The following is a 24488-nucleotide window of genomic DNA, read 5'->3' as shown; positions in this document are numbered from 1 at the left end:
TTAAACCTCAGAAACCAACTGAAACCAACTCAGAGTCAGACTGTGGAGGAAACAGAAAAACATTGTTTTTGTTGTTTTCCTTTGGCTGAATGACGTTGTGTTGATTTATCGCCATAAAGTGATCAGATTTTCACCGTTTGGTCTTGTAAGAGCCATATGAATAAAATGAATGATTATTGAGGTGACGGGAGCGCATGCCTTTGACACGTGGGTGGTGGGCAGTGGCGCAACTACACATTATTCAGGTGGATGCGAAAACATAGATCGGCGCCCCCCACCCCCGACCGAGGGAAGGAACGTCAGGGTGAAGGAGCGACGCTCACTCAGCCCCCCCTCCTTCATCACCTCACTCCTTCACCACCTCACTCCTTCATCACCTCACTCCTTCATTACCTCACTCCTTCACCACCTCACTCCTTCATCACCTCACTCCTTCATTACCTCACTCCTTCATCACCTCACTCCTTCATTACCTCACTCCTTCACCACCTCACTCCTTCATCACCTCACTCCTTCATTACCTCACTCCTTCACCACCTCACTCCTTCACCACCTCACTCCTTCATCACCTCACTCCTTCACCACCTCACTCCTTCATTACCTCACTCCTTCACCACCTCACTCCTTCATCACCTCACTCCTTCATTACCTCACTCCTTCATCACCTCACTCCTTCATTACCTCACTCCTTCACATCACTCCTTCATCACCTCACTCCTTCATTACCTCACTCCTTCCACCACCTCACTCCCTTCACCACCTCACTCCTTCATCACTCACTCCTTTCAACCACCTCACTCCTTCATCACCTCACTCCTTCATACCTCACTCCTTCATCACCTCACTCCTTCATTACCTCACTCCTTCACCACCTCACTCCTTCATCACCTCACTCCTTCATTACCTCACTCCTTCACCACCTCACTCCTTCATCACCTCACTCCTTCATTACCTCACTCCTTCATCACCTCACTCCTTCCCCACCTCACTCCTTCATCACCTCACTCCTTCATCACCTCACTCCTTCATCACCTCACTCCTTCATCACCTCACTCCTTCACCACCTCACTCCTTCATCACCTCACTCCTTCATCACCTCACTCCTTCATCACCTCACTCCTTCACCACCTCACTCCTTCATCACCTCACTCCTTCATCACCTCCCTCCTTCATCACCTCACTCCTTCACCACCTCACTCCTTCACCACCTCACTCCTTCATCACCTCAAGTGTACGGGAAAACGTCATCGGCGCGCCGCCCCCTCCAGACGGGGTTTTGGCGCCCCCTCTGGTGCTGCGCCCCTATGCGTTGCATACCCTGCATACCCACTTTTTGCGCCACTGGTGGTGGGTGTGTCGAGGTGGGCGTGGCTGTCACTGAAGGTATGAATGGGAGCCATACTGGCTGCTGGCTTATTATGTTTGAGGAAGTGGGGGCACCGGGTGGTCATAATTTCTGTTGACCGTGTTTTAATGCCGTTTATTGTTGGCACTATTGGATGGTTTGGCCTGGTCAGTCAGTGTAAGATCTGAAGTAAGACAATCAAAGTGAAATAAATAGTTGATTGCAACAACAAAGAAGCGGCTTGGACTTATTTGAAGCACGCGTCGGACAGTTTATAATTCCCCGAGTTATCCCAGTGCGGCCCTCAAACATCTTTAGCTTTGCCGCACAGTTTGGTCTCATGCTGTTGTTTCGGTCGTCAGTAAATAAAACCTGCAGCTGAAGCGTCTCTTCACCCTGAGCGGCTTCAGGATTTTTTTTTTTTTTTTCCGACCACAGGTTGAGGTGTTGAACCCTGACAGAAAGCATGTGACCTTCACTTCCTGCTGCCTACACGCCAACACAGGCAGAAACGTCTCCATCTGTTTATAAAATACATGTTTTTATTGTTTAACAGGAGAAAAAAGTCAATCAATGTAAAATAAAAGTTCTGCTTTTGGTGTTTCATTTAAAATCTTTTTCACTTTTAAGTTTTTTTAAAAGGTCATTGAATGCAGCACAAACTTGTTCAGATGAAACTTTTATTTTCTAGTTTTTAAGGCTTGGTCTGGTGGGTTTTCTGTTGCTTTGTAGAAAACTGAGGCGCCGTGGCGCTGGAGGAAACCAGTGGAGGAAGTGGGAGGTTTCTGGTCTCTGAAGCAGCTCACCATTCTGAACTCGGTTTTACTGTAAGTCAAGATGGAAATGGTTTTTCTGCGCCTGCTGTGTGAGTAAAACATGTTTTCAACGTCTGGATTATAGTTTTTATTGATAAAACAGCTTAAATTAACGGATTTGTTGAACTGATTAGACAGGAAGTTGATGGTCAAAATGTATAAAATGACTTAATTAAAATGTTTCTGTTGTCTGATAAAACTAAACTCGTTGTTTCTCTGTAGTTCTGACCTCTTTGCTGTGCAGCTCGACACATCAAGGTCAGTAAACTTTACAGAAAATTTACTTCCTGGTTGCTACGGTGACACGAAGCATCAGGAGAACGTCCTCTCAGACTGCATGTGGGTTAAAATCACATCGCATTAGTGGTTCTTTATTCATGGCAGTGATGTGAACTAAAAGTTTTCTGCCTGATTAGGATGAAGTTTAATTTGCTTTCTTATTTCTAAAAGTTGCCTTTGTGTCACTTCTGCTCTGAAACGGACCTGAAACCAGGACAATAAAACAGGATGAGAGTCCTGGTGAGGTCACAGCGGCGCCGCTGCGAGCCTCCACTCAGAGAAAATGTCAGCTTCACAGTCCGATCATATTTCAAGGGGCAGGATTAAACTCGTTTGGTGTGATGTGTAACCAGCTGGTATCAATAGAAACCAGCTGGTTGTCTTCAGGCCTGAGGATGCTGCTCTGAGAAAGACTCTCTGGATTTACCTTTAATCTGGGAGATTATGGCTGAAATGTCCCCAAAATGAGAGGATCTGTCATTCGCTGGAGGTCTGAGGGGAGTCGCTGCTCTGGAGCAGACTGATCCCGTCCTCCTCCCTGTGGGAAGAGTTCGAGCCAGTCCTGCTAGCAGGTCTGGTTGGGAACTCAGAGACCGGTCATCTCGATCTGGTCTGGGAACGGCAGACCACCCATCTGCACCGGTTACCTGTGTGAACCGACCTCAGAGCAGCTACTGACCCTTTGCTACTACGTGACAGGAAGAGACAGGAAGTGACTGTGACTGTTTCCCAAGTCGTTGTGACTTGTACTTGTTGAAGCTAAGCTAACATGTCAGTGGAACCTGGTTGGGTCTCAGACAGCGGTGTTTACTAGAGTTCTAACTAGTTATCTTAACCAGTGACGTGTTTGTTGACTTGATCATAATCAACTTCAACTGAATTTATACCACTAAGAAGAAGCCGCATGCCCCTTTACACCAGAGCGTACAAAAGTCTGGACACGTTTCGTACATGCTAGGCTACATGATGGTGGGCGTTTCCTGCACAGCTGCTAATGATTAGCTGGGTACCTTCTCCATGACGCAATACTGACTGCCTCTTCCTAATCTCTCCTATTTATGAACTATATGAATGTTAATGTTCTCACCTTATAAAAGTGTTTGCTCGAAACACAGAGGGCGGTCCGTTCTTGTCGGCAGTATCGTCATATCTTTCCTCATCAAAAGGTTTACGATAAAATGACAAGTCTGGTTTGCATCCTTGTCTGTTCGTTCGGCATCTTATGAGCATTTTTAAGGTGATTTAAACTAAATAAAAGTGATCTTAGACTATAAAACACAGGGATGATGGAGAGGACCCTTTACAAACGGTTAATAGTCCATAATCCAGAAGCAATAAACTCCTGACAGAACCGTCAGACGGGAGTCCTGAAGTTCGGCTGTAAGCATTGATCAGAGTTTCCCTTCCTTCCTTTGCAGCTCGTCTTGTTGTGGATTTCAGCTCCTCTCAGCTTTTTGAAGGAACCCGGGTGACTCTGAAGTGTGAGGCGGACGACGGCTCTGAAGGATGGACCGTGAAGAGAAACACAACCAAACGCCAGTCAACATGTGGAGACGGCTGGGGGAAAAGGACCAACTCCTCCTGCACCATCGAATTCCTCTTTGTACAGGACTCTGGTGTGTACTGGTGTGAGTCCACATCTGGATCCTCCATCAGCATCCATCTCAACATCTCTGGTAAGATCAGACTGTGGAGTTAGTGTTGCTGTGTGGAAATGGATGAAATGCTGTAGTTTGTCTCTGTGTTGAGGTGGATCAGTGATCCTGCAGAGTCCTGTCCTCCCTGTGATGGAGGGAGATGACGTCACTCTGAGCTGCAGAGCAAAGAGTCCAGCCCACAACCTCCCAGCTGCTTTCTATAAAGATGGCTCCTTCATTGGCAATGAGTCTTCAGGTCACATGACCCTCCTCCATGTCTCCAGCTCTGATGAAGGCCTCTACCAGTGCAGCATCAGCGGTCAGGGAGAGTCTCCATCCAGCAGGATCTCTGTCATTGGTGAGAAAATACAAACAAAAAACAGAAACTTTAGAAAACTACTGAGGGAAAAGTGATGAGGTGATGTTCTCAGTGAATAATGACATCATGTCACATTTTAAGTTTTTCTTGATAATCATTGTGTTTCATAAGCCACACCTGAACTGGTGGATTCTTCAGGGTCCTCTGGGTACCACAGAAACACCTGCTGCTGATGTAGACCACACACTTTGTGGAAGGGGAGCTGAGGCTCATCCTAAGAACTGATCCCTCAAATCCACACCTGAGGCCGTCGATAAGAACCGTCAGGATGGAGACATGGAGGTTACTAACTGGAACCGACACCAGTATATACCATTATGATGGTAAATGGCCAGTGTCTGTGCTTTATCAAGTTCAGAGGACTCCATAGCGTCACACTACATTCAGACATTCACACACTGATGGTGATGAGCTACTGGATAGTAGCCACAGTCTGACCGCCGCCAGCAGGCCAGGAGGGTGAAGAGCCTTGCCCAAAGACACAATGACAGAGATGGTCAGAGCAGGGATTGAACCAGCAACCCACTGATGGTGGGATGAACTCCTAACACCGTCACCACCAACCAGTCATCAACGGTTTGGTGACTGAGAGCAAATATCACTTCTTTGTGCTGGTTTGTTCACTTTTTGTCCTGAAAGTTGAGGTGTTTGAAACTGTTCAGATAATCAACATGGAGGTTGTAACGTGTTTGTTGAGGCCCAAACTGAACCTGTGAACATCAGAAGGTCTCTGAACCAGCAGCTGCTGTGGTTCGGGTCAGGCAGAACGAGGTCAGGCCAGCATGTAGCAATACCGAATAATTCTCTCTCTTTTATTTCTGCAGTCTGATCAAGATGTTCTCACTTACTCGCTTTTCCATCTTATAAGCCACTAAATATGTGCAACATAAGCAACATTAACCACTGCCACACATTAATAATCTCATGATTTAAAGAGATGTGGACAAAAGTTACCCAAAGTGGTTCAAGGAAGTCGCCGTTTTAAACCATTGATGAGGTCATGGGGGGTCATACAGGCGAAGGCCGGCCTGTACTGTTCAACCCAACCAATGAGCTGCGAGAGCAATGAGGGGCGGGAGCTTAACTGGTCTGTCAGATTGTACCAACCCAACCAATGAGCTGCTGTCTCTCAGATTGTACCAACCCAACCAATGAGCTGCTGTCTCTCAGATTGTACCAACCCAACCAATGAGCTGCTGTCTCTCAGATTGTACCAACCCAACCAATGAGCTGCTGTCTCTCAGATTGTACCAACCCAACCAATGAGCTGCTGTCTCTCAGATTGTACCAACCCAACCAATGAGCTGCTGTCTCTCAGATTGTACCAACCCAACCAATGAGCTGCTGTCTCTCAGATTGTACCAACCCAACCAATGAGCTGCTCTCTCTCAGATTGTACCAACCCAACCAATGAGCTGCTGTCTCTCAGATTGTACCAACCCAACCAATGAGCTGCTGTCTCTCAGATTGTACCAACCCAACCAATGAGCTGCTGTCTCTCAGATTGTACCAACCCAACCAATGAGCTGCTGTCTCTCAGATTGTACCAACCCAACCAATGAGCTGCTGTCTCTCAGATTGTACCAACCCAACCAATGAGCTGCTGTCTCTCAGATTGTACCAACCCAACCAATGAGCTGCTGTCTCTCAGATTGTATCAACCCAACCAATGAACTGCTGTCTCTCAGATTGTACCAACCCAACCAATGAGCTGCTGTCTCTCAGATTGTACCAACCCAACCAATGAGCTGCTGTCTCTCAGATTGTACCAACCCAACCAATGAGCTGCTGTCTCTCAGATTGTACCAACCCAACCAATGAGCTGCTGTCTCTCAGATTGTACCAACCCAACCAATGAGCTGCTGTCTCTCAGATTGTACCAACCCAACCAATGAGCTGCTGTCTCTCAGATTGTAGATGAAGTTCCCTCTGCATGTTGCCTCTCAGCTCCTGCTGAACTCAGAGCATTGATTTAAAATGTGTTTTATCTACAGCCAAACCTGCAGCCACCCCGCCGTCCTCCGGAGCCGCGCCCTCTGCCTCGGGCCCCCTGCAGCTCACATACACAGTGCTGCGCCACCTGGTGGTGTTCTGTCCATACTTCATCTCCACCATCATCATGGTGTCGTTATATCAACCCAGACTGTTCGGTAACTCTTTTAACTTTCTCATCAAAGATGAAACTTCTGACTCACAATAACATCAAAGTTGACTGTTTGTGTTTTAACACTTTCCATGTCTTTGACAGCAGAAACCAACCTGGAAAGTTCCCCACCCACAGAGTCTGAGCCGGGAACAGAGGTCAAGGTCGAGGTTACCGCAAAGAATTATGTGTAAATGCAGAGACAATGTTCCTGTCAAAATGAATCAAAATGTATATTTCATGATCAGTTTATTAAGCTTTCAAAGATACTGAAGCCTCCCTTTATTCTGAAGGGGAAACCATGTTCCTTCAACATGTCAGAGATTGTAAATATGAGATGCAGATTTTACACCATAAAAGGAGAAAACCTCAGAAAGTTTCTTAAATAAACAGTATTGAGAATAACACAATATCATCTGCATAGAGGAGAATCCTTATGAGGAAAACTGTTAGTTTCACGGGTAAACTTTGGCATGTTAAAGCGCCACCTGCTGCTCATGTTTTGACCAGCAGGTGACATGTTTTTATCGTTTATAGCAGTGGTTTCCAAACTATTTCTGGGCCCCCCTATGGCTTACAAACAGCTGTCTGGTTGAATGATGTGTGTGAGCGAAGGGGGTGAAGGGGGCTGGGGCGAAATAAACTTTTTTGGGGGCAAAATGAATCGTAGCTGAACATAGAGAACATCGATAGCCTACAAGCTACTTGTTAACAAGCTTAAGATGCTGTATTGATATTAGCTAGTCATCTTTTAGCTAACATTACCTGCAACCAGCAACTTTATTCAACAGTTAATTAGTTTGGGGGGAAAACTGTGAAAAGTTCTTTGCGTTTTGCTGGTTTGCTGCCAGGATTCTAACACCTGTGTAGCTCCACAGCAGCAGCAGCAGCAGGTCTCCTTCACTGCCGTACAGGTGTAAACCCAGCGCGAGCGTCGTAGCGCTCATGTTGCGTTTAAAGGCGGCTCGGAAAAACAGGTTACCACATGTTAACAATGGATTAAACAGTTTTAACTGCTGACAAAAGTGACAGAGGACACAGATGTGGGAAGTGTGGAAGCCCCTACTGTATCAAACTGACAGAGGAATAACAGAGAGTTGGCCGTTCTAAGGTAAAAACCCAGCGCATACAGCGTTCATGTTTTTTTTATTTATTATTCATCCAGACGGCTCCCCCCTGGCCCCCCCCTGCAATGGCACGGCGCCCCCCTAGGGGGCGCGCCCCACAGTTTGGGAACCTCTGGTTTAAAGTGACTTTAATATATGACGACATATTATTTGTTGCAATATTTAATGTGTTCATAAAAACACATTTATAAAACTGAACTTCTACTCTTTTTTTATGTTCTAAATGCACAAATGGGATCATAACATGGAGAGTTGGGAACTTAACTGGTTCTACTGGGCAGACTGGGACAAAATTGTAACATCAGAGCAAAAACGAAATCACATGTGGGATTCCTCAAGGGTTTGTTCTTGGCCCACTTTTACATGATTCACCTATATAAGATTATATAGTATGACAGCATTTCTTATCACACCTGTTTTCCTAAAACACAACTTTATTTCTGTCACAAAGCCAAACCTCCTTACCGTCACAGTGAAATGTCAGGATTGAAAGGATCTGAATTTAATCCATCTTAATCTAGAGAAAGAAAAGCATCTGTGTTTTTAGTTCCAAAAATGCTAATAAGTTCAGAGGTCAAACATAAAACTGGCTTCAGCGAATGCAGAAACTACAAAGCAGAGCCGAAAACCTGACTGAGATCCAGGTGAAACTCTTAGATCTGTACCTGGTCCAACACGCCCGAATCAAATGTCTGAATCACTTCCTCAGGTTCTCCATGTCCTGCAAAACCCGCATTATTTGACTCAGGTGTGTTGAAGCAGAGAAACATTTAAAAGTTGCAGGACATCAGGCTGGATCAGAGAACCCTGATCTACAGGATGTGAATGTTTTACACCTTAATAAATCTCAGTTACCTGCCAGAACCACAGAAACAAGTCAACCAGGTCCAGCATAAAAAACAGAGTACCACATTATTGAGATTATGAGAGTGAAAATGTTTTTAAGAGATATTCCTCTAATTTCTTTCATGAAATAAGCAAATTAGTCTCCCTAAAAAAAGAAAATCCACAGGCTACAGATTTATTTAATCAGAATGATGTGATTTTTGTTTTACACACGGATTCTACCTGCATCTAAGTAAAACATTTAAACAAATTCTTTATAAACTGAATATATGTGAAGTTGTGTCTTACAACACAATGTGTTTAAGCCCCTAAATTCTTCATTTTGAATAAGGTTAATATCTAAAATGTGAAGAGATCTACAGCACAGAAGAGCAGAAGCTGGAGGAAAAATGTTTATTTGTGTAGAACATTTCAGCAACAGCGCAGCTCAGAGTTCAGTTTAGTCAGTAAGTTACATATTTAGCTTCAAATATATATTGAGGAAGCTAGATATAAGCTAGATATTCTGTGTAATTGCCAAAAATTCAACTCCAAAGTGAATATTTAGTGTTTAATGTTTGGTGACGTTATGTAAACTGAGTGCCCACGTGACCCGCTGACAGCCAATGAGCACGCAGCTTCTCAGACAAGTTGTTTTGCTTTATTTTGACACATTTACAAAGATGTTCTCACAGTGATTTACACCTCAACAGCCACGTTCTGCTCTCTGTTCATCTGACCAGTAGAGGTAATGGTGGGAGCTGGTTCCGGTGGACCCAGAAGGCCGACATAAGGCCGAGCAGAGGGTTGTTTTCGGGGAAGCCGTCGGACACGGACCCTGTGGCAGAGACCGGCAGAACAGCAGACAGCAGGGACAGAAAGGCGTCGCTGCAAAAACACACACAGTCCAGAGAGTTCGGCTCATCGGGCCGTTTAATGAACGAAACCGGATTTCACAAACATTCAGGACCAACGACCCGCGGCGGCGAGGTCCAATAATTACACAAACCGAACCGAACCCGCCCGGTACCGGCTGCCCACCGGCTTCCAATCATTTAACACAGAAACATCTCCGGTGTCACGTAAAAACCACCAGAATCTTCGAGAAAAAGTCCAAAAAGCCGAACCGGTACCGCTGCTGATAGAGAGAGAGCAGCAACCTCCCCTAAGACCCTGTTCGTCATGACCCTGGAGCCGGCAGCTGACACGTCTTCCGCTGGGTCGGGTGGCGCTTCCGCCCCCTGGTGGCCAGGAGGGGAAAAACACCAGGCGAACAAAACGAGGTTAAACTTCTCTTTATTTATCATTTTATTATTCAATTACACACATTTCAACAATGTTTACAGAGTATCATTTTAATATTTTACATTTCTCCTCAACTAGTTAATAACACTTATACTTTTTGCACAATATCTGATACATTTTTGTATCAGAAAAAACAAACAAAAACAAAACAAAAAGAAAAAGCAATACCTCTCATTGAAATGTGAAAAGTTGTAATTCAGGCTAATTAATCAGTGTTCCAGTAAAGGCAGGTCCAATCGGGTGGGTTTTAACATTGATTTATAGAAAGTAAAGGAATAAAATTAAACCTTTCTTTATTTTCTGTGATCTGTATCTGTTACATTTTTGCACTTTCCTTGTAAAACGATATTTTCCCACAGATTTAACAATTTTTCATTTTTAAAGTTTCTCTTTCAGTACAAGTCAAGTTTTTTGTGGCATACATCAGCAACAAAGTGTAAAGATTTTTCTGGATATTTTACAGAGGCCATAATACACAGTCATATTCAATAAATTAGAATATTATTGAAAAGTTAATTAATAAAAGTCACTATTTGAAATGAAATGGACTAAACAGATTGATGTTTTCAATTCTTTATTTCAGTTAAGACTTACAGCTAATAGTGAAAATATCATTAAGATTAAAATATTACATTAGACCAATAAAAACACATTTTTAATACAGAAATATGAGCTTAATGAAATGTTTAAGGTTTTTGTTTTCATAAACATGCTGCCATCTGGGTGCTGCTGTTCATGATGATTAAACTAGTTATAGATTTAAATAAAACAGTCACAGATGTTGCGGTGGAACAGAAATTCAAACATTTGTTTAATAATAACAATAATGTTGGATTGTTTTACAGATTTTGAATGGCGACCTCCACGATGTAACTCCCATCATCGGCCACCAGGTGGAGCAATAGCGTGTCCGCTGATCTCAACCAGTAGTTTAAACTGTCAGATCCTCAAATAACTGATGTTTTCAGTCAAGTCAAGTCTTTGGTAATTCATATGATCATTTTACACAGTTTTAATAATTTTATTTAAAGTGTTTTTACATTTTAGCACCAATATATCCAAGAAAGAAAAACTCTGTTGTAATGCGCGGAACCTCCAGCAGGGGTCGCCTTTGCATCTTTAAATTCACCAGAAAACTTTAAACATAAATATGAAATTAGAAACTCTCCTCATCTTGTTGGTGTACCGTTTATCCTCCTCATATGACGTCATGTGGTCGTCAGCAGAAACCAGAGAAGAAGAGAAGCCTGTTTGGTAATTATAGCGTTAGCAGGAGGGAGCCGGCTGTAAATCACAGGCTGAGTCCATAAACCCAGGAATCCAGATGTGTTCTGGTTCTGTGCAGCAGATGTTTGACATGAATCATCCGGAAGTCCCGCCCTCCTGCTGCGTCACAACCACCAGCTGCATTTACCTTCTGAACCCCTGGTGGTTTCATCTGTTTGACAAAATATTTAATAAATCATAAGCTTTAAACCAGCAAGAACTCAAAACTCAATCAATTTAATATTTATATCTGTTTTTTATATAATAAACATTAAATAAACAAAGATATTGTATCAGTTATTCATCAGGTAAATGAATAAAAATTAAAATTTGACTCATCATTACACCCCAATAACTAAATGATCAAAATAACATTCGATACACAACCAGCCAATCAGCTAATGTCTAGCAGTGTTAGCCCCGCCCACCCACTTTAACAGGTAAAGCAGACAAATAATGTAAAAACAGGATTTTTATAAAACGATTGTAAAAATACTGAAGTTAAAAGTTTTTATCATGATGAATTCAAAACGAGTTTTATAAGTTTTGCATCAATTTGTTTATTAGAAATTATAAAAATGTTTGCATTTGTATTACATTTACTAATTTAATTAGTAAACACAAGTTATTTATATATGAATATAAACCACCAGATTTGCTCAGATTCACAGATTATACTCACTTTGAGAGAAGAGCTAATTAAAAAGAGAAATTTATTATTTCACAGTTTTTATATACATAAACATTGGATATTACAGTAAAAGTTTTATGAATAAACATTATTTAAAACAGATTATTTAACAATGTTTGGTCTGAAAACATCAATAATCTGTAATGATTAATTTACAGGGATTATCAGCGGATTATTTCACTCTATGTTATTAATCTGGTCTGTTTGGAAAAATGGTTTAAATAAATAAAATGTATCAATGGGAGCTCAGTCACAGGAACTCATCATAATCTATCCAAACAGGAAGCAGAACCAAAACAGGGCGGGACTTAAAATCACCATGGAAACAGCAGAGGCAGTGATGGTGGAAGAAGCGTTGAAGCCGTTTCTGTTCAGTCGGAGTTTTTCCCTCCACCTGCAAACGGCTACAACACCTGAGGCACTAAGAAAACCGCTGGGGCTTCCTCCTCACAGCTTCCTGCTGACCTCAGGTCACTCTGAGGTCACTCTGAGGTCAGCAGGTCACTCTGACCTCAGGTCACTCTGAGGTCAGCAACTCAGGTCACTCTGAGGTCACTCTGAGGTCAGCAGGTCACTCTGACCTCAGGTCACTCTGAGGTCAGAAAGTCACTCTGACCTCAGGTCACTCTGACCTCAGGTCACTCTGAGGTCACTCTGAGGTCAGCAGGTCACTCTGACCTCAGGTCACTCTGACCTCAGGTCACTCTGAGGTCAGCAGGTCACTCTGACCTCAGGTCACTCTGAGGTCAGCAGGTCACTCTGAGGTCAGCAGGTCACTCTGACCTCAGGTCACTCTGACCTCAGGTCACTCTGAGGTCACTCTGAGGTCAGCAGGTCACTCTGAGGTCAGCAGGTCTCTCTGACCTCAGGTCACTCTGACCTCAGGTCACTCTGAGGTCAGGTCACTCTGACCTCAGGTCACTCTGAGGTCAGCAGGTCACTCTGAGGTCAGGTCACTCTGACCTCAGGTCACTCTGAGGTCAGAAGGAGGCCGACATTTTAAAAGTAATGCAAACGACCAAACAAAACATAAATAAATCTGATCTGAGCATCAAGATCTGCAGCCAGAGATGGAAACGTTTCTAACCAATCAGAAAACAGCAGACCGGCCCTTTAAATGATATCCCGCTGATGATGTCATCGACATGCCCCTCGTCTCAGTGTGACATCATCAACTGCAATCTGGCCTCTTCGTCCGGGTCTTCGCTCGGCCTTCAGCAGCACCTGCACACGTCGTCGTCATCATCATCATCATCATCATCATCATCATCATCATCATCATCATCATCATCATCATCATTCTGATCAAATTCTGAATATTTATAATAATCTTCATCATCATCATCATGTAACTTACTTTGTCCACTGACTGCGTCTCCAAGGTAACCTGCGTCTGCCTCCACCCCTGTCCACCTGTCCGGCTCCAGAGGGCGGAGCCATACCTGAAACAGCCAATCAGGATCAAGCTTCCACCCAGCACCCTCCAGCAGCAGACTGGTTAGAGGTCAGAGGTCACGGCCAAGGCGGTACCTTTGGTCCCGTCCTTTCTTGCGGACAAACAGCTGCAGGACTCCCACCTGATGCCCCGTCAGCCAATGAGAGAAGGAGAAGCAGGCGTCGCCATGGTTCCACGGAGGGAGAATCTGGACGGCCAATCGGGCGCCTCGGACGCTGCGCTGGCCCTCCTTCAGCTCCGGGACCGACAGGTACCGCCCACCTGGGCCAGGAGGCAGAATCACTCTGGGCTCATGTCGCTCCACAGACCTGCTGCTGTCCAGGTGTCGTTACCTGCAGGAGCGTCTACAGATTCCCAGGACAGATCTCCGTCTCGCTCAGAGATCCAGCTGCAGACGCCACGACTGAAGCTGCAGCGCAGATCACCGGCCGCTGCAACAGAGCAACGGAGTCAGAGCAACTTCAGAGTCAGAGCAACGACAGAGTCAGAGCAACGACAGAGTCAGAGCAACTTCAGAGTCAGAGCAACGACAGAGTCAGAGCAACGACAGTCAGAGCAACGTCAGAGTCAGAGCAACTACAGTCAGAGCAACGACAGAGTCAGAGCAACTTCAGAGTCAGAGCAACAGAGTCAGAGCAACTAAAGAGACGGAGCAACAACAGAGTCAGAACAACAGAGTCAGAAAAACAGAGTCAGAGCAACTTCAGAGTCAGAGCAACTTCAGAGTCAGAGCAACGACAGAGTCAGAGCAACTTCAGAGTCAGAGCAATGGAGTCAGAGCAACTTCAGAGTCAGAGCAACGTCAGAGTCAGAGCAACTTCAGAGTCAGAGCAACGACAGAGTCAGAGCAACTTCAGAGTCAGAGCAACGGAGTCAGAGCAACTTCAGAGTCAGAGCAACTTCAGAGTCAGAGCAACTTCAGAGTCAGAGCAACTTCAGAGTCAGAGCAACGACAGAGTCAGAGCAACTTCAGAGTCAGAGCAACGGAGTCAGAGCAACTTCAGAGTCAGAGCAACGACAGAGTCAGAGCAACTTCAGAGTCAGAGCAACTTCAGAGTCAGAGCAACTTCAGAGTCAGAGCAACGACAGAGTCAGAGCAACTTCAGAGTCAGAGCAACGACAGAGTCAGAGCAACTTCAGAGTCAGAGCAACGGAGTCAGAGCAACTTCAGAGTCAGAGCAACTTCAGAGTCAGAGCAACTTCAGAGTCAGAGCAACGACAGAGTCAGAGCAACTTCAGAGTCAGAGCAACTTCAGAGTCAGAGCAACGACAGAGTCAGAACAACTTTAGAGTCAGAGCAACAGAGTCAGAGCAACGACAGAGACGGAGCAACTTCAGAGTCAGAGCAACAATATATTCGGAGCAACGTCAGGTTGTTTTTGTTGGAGAACCGTTAAATTAATCCCAGTTTCCTCTCAGACTTTAATAATCCCAGTAAATGTGTTAAAAACAGAAAAACTAAAGTTTTTTCTCATCCGGTTTAACTTTGGCGAATCAAATCTTTTCATTTAACTCCAGTTCATGTTTAAATAATTACTAAATTAGTTGACGATTACTTCAATAATCAATTACTCGCGATTGATCTGATCAATCGCTCCAGCCATAAATGATCCAGTCCACAGCCTGTGGGACTTTTGATCTATATTACAGAAGAACTAAGTGGATCATTAGCTGCGGTTCTCCTCTCCTCCGTGTTGATGAATCTGGATCATCGTCTCCAGTTGTTCTCATTTTGACCGTAAATATGAGACGTTGGGCCAGTCGCCGTTTTGTTGCAGCTAAACTCTGAATGATTCAGTATCATGTTCCGCTGTTTTTCCATTTCTGTGCAGATTTGGGCCGAAACCCAGTGAGCGGTACCGGGGTCGTCCTGAGCGTCCTGCGCCGTGTTCCCCAGCTCGATGTCAAACTCCCAGACGTGGTTTTGTCCAGGCTGCCGAGGAACTGAAGCACAGGAACAGACCACAGTTAGCAAACGCTAGCTGCTTCTCTGATTTATCTACGAAAACTAATCTAACATTCATGTAGACGTTTAAGCTGCAGTGGGTAACTTTGATTAAAAAAGGGTTTTTTGACATATTTGTTAAAATTATAATTATTTCATGACAGAATGAGAAAATCTGTGAAAAAAGTCGAGCTCCTCTTCCTGCTGCCGGTAGTAACTGCAGAAATACACCACAGACCGAATCGACCAATCAGAGCCAGGAGGAGGGTCTTAGCGCTGTCAATCACTCCTCCTTTCTCTCTGCAACGTTACAGCTAGCTAACCACAGCACAGCCTGCTACAAATGCTAAGGCTGGTTAGCATAGCCACTGATGACATGAATGGTGTAACGATATGTTGATTCTCTACCATTAGAACATTTAGCAGCACGTACATGAGATTGATCGACAGCGATAAGATCCACCTCCTGGCTCCAATTGGTTGTTTTTCTGTATATTTTAACAGATTATTTGTCTCATTCCAAACTGTCACAACATGGTGACAGTTTTAACAGATACGGAAAAAAAAAATATTTATGTAAAAGTTACACACTGGATCTTAAACAACCTAATCAATAATTAATTAATATATCTGGAAATTAAACTCTTATAGTCTAGAAGCAAACAGGCAGCAGCGCGGCCTCACTGTGAACGTCTCCTCTCTGTCTCTGCGTCACGTCCTTGTTGATGCGGTTGTTCAGCGTTGTCGTCACCACGGCGCCGGTGGTGGAGGGCAGCGTCGTGGTTGCTATGGCAACCGCAGGCTCAGCGGCGGTCGTAGCAGGAAGAGGGGCGGGTGTGGTCGGAGCGGCGGTAGCTGGGACGGTGGGCGGAGCTGTGGGGACAGTCGTTGGGGATCTGGTTGTCATAGCAACAGCAGAGGTAGCCACTTTGGTGGTTGCTATGACAGTGGTCGTCAAGGCAGCGGTAGTTTGGTAAGCGGTGGAGGAGACGGTGGTAGAAGCAGTGGTGGTGGTGGGAACAGTGGTTGTCGTGGGAACAGTGGTGGTGGTGGGAACAGTGGTTGTCGTGGGAACAGTGGTGGTGGTAGAAGCAGAGGTGGTGGTGGGAACAGTGGTTGTCGTGGGAACAGTGGTGGTGGTGGGAACAGTGGTGGTCGTGGGAACAGTGGTTGTCGTGGGAACAGTGGTTGTCGTGGGAACAGTGGTTGTCGTGGGAACAGTGGTGGTGGGAGTTGTAGTTCTGGGTCTGTGTGGCTCTAAAGTCACTCTGAGGATCCCTGGAGAAGAAAAAACCCAAACCTGTAAACTGATGAACAGAACTCAGCAAACAGGTTTTGAGTTTTTTCAGACATTTATTTGAATAAATTTCTTCTTCATTGATTTCTCTAAAGGTTTAACCAGCTATCATGACGTTGACCTTTAACCTTTAACTGTCTAAAGGTTTAGTGGTCGGGTTCAGAGGAGTCAGAACTGGAGCCGTTACCTTTGCAGCTGCCATCTTTACACCGACACTTTGGAGAGGAAGGATTCAGGGAGCAGAACGGCCGAGTGTCTTTATCTGGAGCAGAGGAGACATCTCTATAACGTTATTATCTATATCTGATCATAACTACATCACTGTGTCCAGGAAAACATTCAGGTAGTTTAACGTTAAACGCAAATAATAAGTTTTACAGCTTTAAAACCGTCTGGATCCGTTAAACAGCAGCTTTGTTTCCTGTTTCAATCAAAGATCTTCTATTTCTGACAGGATGATGAACAACCTTCAGTTTCATTTTGCCTGGAGGGCTAAATTTAAGAAGTAAATCTGATCAGATTAAATGTTTTCAAACTAACATGACTCTGGGTTATTTGCTTCGTTTATTATTAGTTTAGTTTCTGCTCCTAAAACCTTCCTGAAGCTGTGAAGATGTTTCACTGACGTCTGAAACGTCCTGCAGAGGAGAAGAAGAGTCAGAATCTGATCCTGATTTATTTCTGCTTTGAGGTAAAATAAACATCAGATGTTTGTTTGAACCCCGAAGCAACGAATCAGCAAATAAAACCACAGAGGAGCAGGAAATGAGATTTTTATTTCAGGAAAATAAATTAGTTTTATTTTGTCTTAAAAAGATTCCTGAAAATATGAAAAGGACCTAAACTAAAAACACAATATTAGAAGTTTTAAATTAAATCAAACTGAGCCCTGCTAAACAGAAAGTGAACCTCTTTTATATTCTGGAGTTTTTTACATGATATCAATAACATTTTAGGGGTGTACTTAATTATTAATGAGCTTTTCATTCTGTCTTTGCTTAATAAATTTATTGTTTGTTCACTCAAGGTTAAATAAAAGTAGATCCTGTTAAAGATCAGTACAGCAGAGGATGAACTGGGAGGGTGTACTTTCTTTTTACTGTAAATATTTTCATTCAGACATGAAAACAGAAAACGAGTTTTACTTTGAGCTGCCTGTGAAGTTTTAATCCTTGGTTTTAAAAGTAGATTTTCCCAGTTTGGAAAGTAGAAATTCCCAGTTCAGCTTGTACAAAATGGAGTTTCAGATTAAACTGGAGCTTCAGATTAAATGGGCTTCAGATTAATCTGGGGCTTCAGATTAAATGGGCTTCAGATTAAATTTTAGCTTCAGATTAAATGGGCTTCAGATTAAACTGGAGCTTCAGATTAAATGGGCTTCAGATTAAACTTTAGCTTCAGATTAAACTGGGGCTTCAGATTAAATGGGCTTCAGATTAAATGGGCTTCAGATTAAACTTTAGATTCAGATTAAACTGGGACTTCAGATTAAACTGGGTTTTAAGATTAAACTGGAGCTTCTGGTTAAACTTCAGGTGAAATTTATACTTTATTCTCGTGTTACTAAGACTGTATTCTTGTAACATTATGAGTTTATTTTTGTAAAAATCTTATCCTGACTGTTACATTTGTTCACAGTGTTGACCTGAAATCAAAGCCCAAATTATCAGAAGCTGTAAAACTCGATGGTTAAACAAGATGGCCGCCCGACTGCGCTGACATCACTCTGTTACATGGAAACACAAGGAGCGAATTGGTGGGAAAATATCCTGATTTTCCAAAAATTCAACCATAAAAAACAAACATTTGATTAATCAATCGAACAGATTGATCGCCCAGCCGCGGGGTGAGATCGTGATTTGCTTTGCTCTTTGGTTTGGTCGTTACTAATCAGGTGATTTTTGAAGATTGACGAATGTAATGGACTTTATTTTGTAAAGGGAGTTTAAGCTCGCAGTAGTTTTATCTCTGTTTTGCGCTGAGCTGTCAGATGAGCGTTTGTGGTTTTGCAGCGTGAATCTCCGCTGAGCCTCACCGATGCAGGCGTAGCGCCCGTCGATGAACGTCAGCCTGAAGCCCAGGTGGCATTTGCAGAAGAAGCTCCCGAACGTGTTGACGCACTTCCTGCGGCGTGGACAGGCCGCGCCCAGCGCGCACTCATCGACGTCTGAGGAGAGGCCAGCCGGCGGTGAGGAAACGGAAACCAAACCGGGTCCAACCCGCCCAGAACCCAACACTGACCCACACAGGAGCGGCGGTCCGGGCCCAGCCGTAACCCTGGAGACGGACAGGTGCACCGCACCTCGCCCTTCATCACCTCACAGCCGTACTGGCAGTTGGCATGGAAACAGGTCCGCACGTCTGAGAGCAAGACATGAGAACGATTCAGGCAAGGAATCAGGAAACGGTAGATCAATTAATCACGATTAATCGGTTGACAAAATGTCAACTAGGCCTGTTGCAGCAAGCAATAAATCAGTTAATCATATAATAATTTATATTTGGATGATTTCTCATTTCTTTCTACAAAAACTGGATGATAAAAGCCTGAAGGCGTTTAAATTTTTAGCAGCAGATGCATCGTTTGCTACAAACGATCGATGTTCAATAACAGAATGCTGTTAATCCAGTTTAGGCTTTAAAATTAATTATTTATTTACATCTTTTAATGTATTTCTAATATTGTACTAAAAAGGATAATTGAAAAATTAGCAGAATGTGCAATTTTTTTGTCTGATTAACCAATAAACCTTCAGAATAATTGATTAATCGTCATAATAATAGATTAATCGCCAGAGTAATCGATTAATCATCAGAATAACCAACTAACCGTCAGAATAATTGATTAATCGATTAATCGTCATAATAGATTAATCGTCATAATAGATTAATCGTCATAATAGATTAATCGCCAGAATAATTGATTCATCGTCAGAATAATAGATTAATCGTCATAATAATAGATTAATCGTCATAATAGATTAATCGCCAGAATAATTGATTCATCGTCAGAATAACCAATTAACCGTCAGAATAATTGATTAATCAGCAGAATAATTGATTAATCAGCAGAGTAATCGATTAATCGTCATAATAATAGATTAATCGATAACTAAAATGGTTATCCTGGGCCTGAGTCGCAGCAGAAGCAGTCTGAAGGTCTCTCACTCCTGCAGCTGCCGTCCGGCTGCAGGGCGAAGCCGTCCAGGCAGAAGCACTTGAAGCTGCCGGCCGTGTTCATGCAGCGGTGCTTACAGGGCCGCGGCTTCACTCCGCACTCGTTCAGGTCTGAAACACACCCACAGCACAGAGGGCAGAGGTCAAACGTCAGCCTGAGAGCTCCTCTTTCCTCTCCTCACGTCGGCCTGTTGGATTAACCTCTGACCTCTGTTAATGACCAGGAGGATTGAAACGTGTGTCTGCAGGTTGAGCCTCCTCATCCTCAGCAGGATGATGGTTAAACTGGGAATGAAGCGTCTGCCAGAAAGCCAGTAGGTGCTTGAAGTCAGGATGTGAGTCACATGGAAGCCTCTAATCAGCAGATGGTGTGTTTCTGTGTGTGTGTGTGTGTGTGTGTGTGTGTGTGTGTGTGTGTGTGTGTGTGTGTGTGTGTGTGTGTGTGTGTGTGTGTGTGTGTGTGTACATGTTTGGGGAGCTGCAGGTACGACACGCTTTCACAGGTCAAACAGCCACTGCAGGAATGCGTCTGTCTGTCTGTCTGTCTGTCTGTCTGTCTGTCTGTCTGTCTGTCTGTCTGTCTGTCTGTCTGTCTGTCTGTCTGTCTGTCTGTCTGTCTGTCTGTCTGTCTGCCTGTCTGCCTGTCTGCTTGTCTGCCTGTCTGTCTATCTGCAGGAATCCAAACCTTCCCAACACGTCAAACCCACGCTCACTTGGACGCTTCGTTACCTTGGTTACAGGCTTTTCCGGTGTATCCCGGGTGACATTTGCAGCTGTCCGGTCCGACGCAGTCTCCATGTTTGCAGCCCTGCTGACAGTCAGCTGCACACACACACACACACACACACACACACACACACACACACACACACACACACACACACACAGACGTGTTAGTGAACATGCGACGGGCCGCTCGTGTATGAACTCGTCCAGCGGCTGACGCCGGATCGTTCCCCAGCATCTAATCTTCCTGGAAGCCGCTGCTGTTCTACATGTTTTTGCTCATTAGCAGCGAAACCCAAACAGATTCCAGGAAATCCTGGGGGCTCGTTCCCGGGTCTCCAGGCGGGTCGGTTTGTTTGGGTTTGTGTTGACAGACGTCCTGCCTCTGTTCCTCCACCGCAGACAGACAGACAGACAGACAGACAGACAGACAGACAGACAGACAGACAGACAGACAGACAGACAGACAGACAGACAGACAGACAGACAGACAGACAGGCTGCTGCTCCCTTCAGGTGGTCTGAACTGAACCCGCACCAGGACTGCAGACGAGTCCCAACACCTGGAATGTCATCCATCTGTAGCCGCTTATCTCTGGGCAGCAGGAAGGTCACACACCCTGGACAGGTCAACAACAACCTGAGGGCAGGTTAGAGACCCAGCAGTCACGTGTCTGGACCGAACCAGAGAGGGAACATGCTGACTCAGTCCAGAAGGACCATTAGAACCGGCTGCACCACTGTGCTGACCCTCCCACTATCAGTGTGTGGAAAACTGCAAGCATATCGATTTGTCGGTGCGGATCTATAGCTTTCATATCCACTTGGCAGGTTTGGGAATGTTTGAGTCAGATATGAAGTAACTGGGAGGAATCTGAGTTCGTTTTTTGGTCCACAGCCACCAACGAACAGATGATTCCTTCTGAAAATGCCAGTAACTGCCTGTTTTAATGACTAACCTTGAAGTTCATTCATACGTGCAGGAGAAACCGTCTTAGCGCTACAGCAGAAGCTAACGGGCGTTTTAGCTGTAACACACCTGACCTTGGAGTTCAACATCTCTGATCCGATCAGCCAATCAGCATCTGGACTGGATGCTTATCAGACACCAGCCAGTATCGTGTAGCTTTGTGTCGAGGGGTTCAGCCTCCCAAACTGGATTTTTAAAATTATTTTAATCTGTGAAAAGATTCATAAATCAGCCAGTTTTCCAATCCCTGAATTCTCTGAAGCCGACTGTAATCCAGAGATTTTTAGAAATGTTCCTTAATTAAAAGGATCTTAATCAGATCTAGGCTGGTTTTTGCTGCTGCTCATGATCATCTGTCTTGTTTTTCTGCTCTGCAACAACCTCATGTCTAAAGTTTCATTGTTGACCTTTAAGCTTTAACTAGGCCGTTTCCTCTGGCTCTCTCTGAGCTGCTGTGATCTCGTTTGGTCTCATCTAATCTAATGTCAAACTTCTGTTTATGAGCTCATCATCACTATTAATCAGTGTTTTATTGCCTTCCTGGATTTACTTTGCTCTATTTTTATGCATTTAATTTGCTTTATAAATAAATCTTACTTCCTTTATTTACTAATAATCTAGTTTATTGCTGCGCTGTTGGTCATTTGCAAACACAACTCTGGTTTATCTCTTCACTTTAGGAGCTTTTCATGCCTGGATGATTCCATAAATCAGAGTTGAGGTTGTAGGGAAATAATCTGAATGTTTGTCATAAATCCCTCAGATAATCTCCGTTTACGCTCTGATGATTCAGTAAATCCCCAGAGTCTCGTGTCGGATCTGGTCTGAATCATCCTGAACTTCCTGTCGCTGTGTTGTCGTGTCCTCACGTTGACACCGGCCGCCCCGCTCCGTCCGCCTCCAGCCCCAGCAGCACTCCACGCCGTTGCCGTAGCGACAGAGGCCGTCGGTGGACAGCACCGCCTGGTCGGTCCAGCTGCAAACACAGACACACACACACACACACACACACACCAGTAAGCAGCGTTTCCTGCAGCTGGATTCATTAAAACGCGCTGATTAATTTCCTGCAGCGGGGTGAGTGTCTAGTCAAAGCCCGCCCCCCCCCTTCAGCCCGGTTCCGCTCGGAGTGTTTGGTTAGCGTCAGCTCGGCTAGTCGAGACCGGCAGAGGAGCATCCTGACATCTCCAGTTTCCTGGAGCCTGTCCCGACATGAGGAGGCGGCGGCGCATACTTTCCATCCCTCTGTTTGGTTTTCCTCTCTCGGTCTGGAGACCCAGAAACTCCCCCTGCCTACAGAAACACTCGCTCTGCTCCAACCTTTCTACTGTTTCTTTCATAAAAACCATAAAAATCTCAGCGTCTTATTGTGGTTATGACTAAAAGCTTGATTGCAAAGTGAAAGGAAATTATTATTCTGACAATTAATCAGTTAAAATGATGCAGCTGCACATTTTTAACACTTTTATGCAACATTAGAAATACGTTTAAAAATGCAAATGGGCTAATCAATTTCATTTTTAAATAAGATGAAATGACATCATTGTTTTAGTGAAAACTTGATCATTTGTTTAACATCAGAGATTAATCTAGAGATTAATAATCTGACAGAATAAACTGAGATTTTACTTTTATTTTTACAGAATTTGAATCACATGAGACTAAAACTATAACCACTGAGGACGTTTTATATTTATAATCTTAAATGCAAAATATAACATGAAAAGCTCAGAACTTTCTGCTCGACTCGCCATCAGTACAACCCCAAAAATAAACAATTTTACCAATAATCAATCGATAATGGGATAAAAAAAAAGCTGCAAAGTAGGAGATTTATTTAGCATAATTTGAACAGGGAAGCTAAAGGAGTTCTGACCGGAACATGTTTACAGACAAACAAGGTTTTTTATTTTAAATGCAAAATGTTTATTTTATTTTTAGACTTTGTCTTATTTGCTGCTCTGACTTTGTTGTTCTTTCAGTAAATGTCCTACTTCAGCTATAAATAATCACTAAATTAGTTCATTATTTCAAAAATCGATTAATCTGCGATCACATTTTAAAAACTAGATCATTTTCAGCTGATGCATTGAGGAGTTTCTGTTCAGTAACTTTAATTATAAGTCTGTATTTTTATTATTATAATAATAAAAATGTCAGTCTAACAAAAGTTCAACCAGTTAAAGTCTCCAGAATGACCCACCTGTCATAGTCCAGACTCTGTCCCTGGATCGACGTCCAGAACCCGGACAGGAGAACCAGAACCAGCATCCTCCTTCCTGAGGTTACAGAACTGGGAGGTTTTCCAGTCCCAGTGCTCCCAGTGCTCCCAGTGTTCATCCGGGGAGAATCCAGGTTCCTGTCATGCTGTGAAGCTCTAGCCGGTCAGACGAACCCTCCTCCTGTGTGACCTGCCCAGTTTAACCATTAAAACCAGTTAGAAACCAAACCAGCTCCATTCCTCCTCCGTGACTCTCCTCTCTGCCCGCTGAGCGCGCGCGCGCGCTCCGGTAGTCTCTCCTCGCGCCGCCTCTGATTGGTCGGTTGTTGGTACCGGTGAGAGTCGCGTGCCGCTCCGGGTTCAAACAAAGGAACCGGTTTGTTTTTTGTTGTTTCCTCCCGGAAACGCGCCGCTGCCGTCCGAACCCGGACAGAACATGCGGTTCCTCCGCAGCGAGGGCGGCCTGAAACCCGAACCCAGAGAGGGCGGTACCGGGAACCCTGGAGCCACCAGAACCCACCGCCCCGGGCCGCAGGACTCAGATCTGATCCAGAACCGCAGCCTGCTCTGTAATTCTGGAGGACCAACCCGAACCAGAACCCTTCATCCGTCTTTATAGGTGATGTTTATGAAACCCAGACCGGCTTTAATCTGGTGACGGAGTTCTAATCAGCACCTTTTGGGTCTCTTTCACGGGTCGAGTTCATTTTTAGAACCCGAAAACAAAATGTTTCACTCCTAAAGTCCAAAAGTTTGGCTTAGTGGGGCTGCAGGTTATTTCAGAATCAACTACTCTGACGATTAATCGAATAAAAAACCGGCCACATTCTTCAAACTTCAACACATAAGTCTTGATTATACTATATTAGAAATATGCAAGATGCA

The 24488-nt window shown here is 44.2% G+C and overlaps 2 protein-coding genes and 1 long non-coding RNA gene across 5 annotated transcripts; 2 read left to right on the top strand and 1 right to left on the bottom strand.

The window, feature by feature from the left end:
• Positions 1–1982: 1982 nt before the first annotated feature.
• Positions 1983–7013, top strand: LOC145548610 (high affinity immunoglobulin gamma Fc receptor I-like). Of its 3 annotated transcripts, none has more exons than XM_081599350.1 (6): positions 1983–2210; positions 2383–2418; positions 3858–4115; positions 4189–4434; positions 6450–6605; positions 6707–7013. In XM_081599350.1, the coding sequence occupies exons 1-6, from the start codon at positions 2183–2185 to the stop codon at positions 6790–6792; spliced, it is 810 nt and encodes a 269-aa protein (XP_081455476.1). In that variant the 5' UTR covers positions 1983–2182; the 3' UTR covers positions 6793–7013. The 3 variants fall into 3 exon arrangements, with proteins under 3 accessions (XP_081455476.1, XP_081455477.1, XP_081455475.1); XM_081599349.1 differs by having other exon boundaries at positions 1986–2210; positions 6704–7013; XM_081599351.1 differs by lacking the exon at positions 4189–4434 and having other exon boundaries at positions 1984–2210; positions 6704–7013.
• Positions 7014–8828: 1815 nt separating this feature from the next.
• LOC145548612 (uncharacterized) lies at positions 8829–15343 on the top strand. The gene is made up of 2 exons (XR_014084628.1): positions 8829–9833; positions 15101–15343. It is a non-coding gene; the product is annotated as an uncharacterized LOC145548612 (long non-coding RNA).
• On the bottom strand, positions 11657–24077 carry LOC103480945 (nephronectin). The gene is made up of 13 exons (XM_081599348.1): positions 23586–24077; positions 22252–22358; positions 20417–20509; positions 19679–19798; positions 18752–18871; positions 18546–18677; positions 16698–16772; positions 15898–16491; positions 15129–15212; positions 13601–13699; positions 13343–13529; positions 13170–13254; positions 11657–13036 (listed from the first exon to the last, which is right to left on the bottom strand). The coding sequence occupies exons 1-13, from the start codon at positions 23720–23722 to the stop codon at positions 12950–12952; spliced, it is 1920 nt and encodes a 639-aa protein (XP_081455474.1). The 5' UTR covers positions 23723–24077; the 3' UTR covers positions 11657–12949.
• Between the last annotated feature and the right edge of the window lie 411 nt (positions 24078–24488).

This window comes from Poecilia reticulata, chromosome 18 (genome assembly GCF_904066995.2).
Source record: "Poecilia reticulata chromosome 18, P_reticulata-male-v2, whole genome shotgun sequence".
NCBI lineage: Eukaryota > Metazoa > Chordata > Actinopteri > Cyprinodontiformes > Poeciliidae > Poecilia > Poecilia reticulata.
Note: the sequence above shows the minus strand (reverse complement) of the source record. Positions and strands in the feature narration are given on the sequence as shown.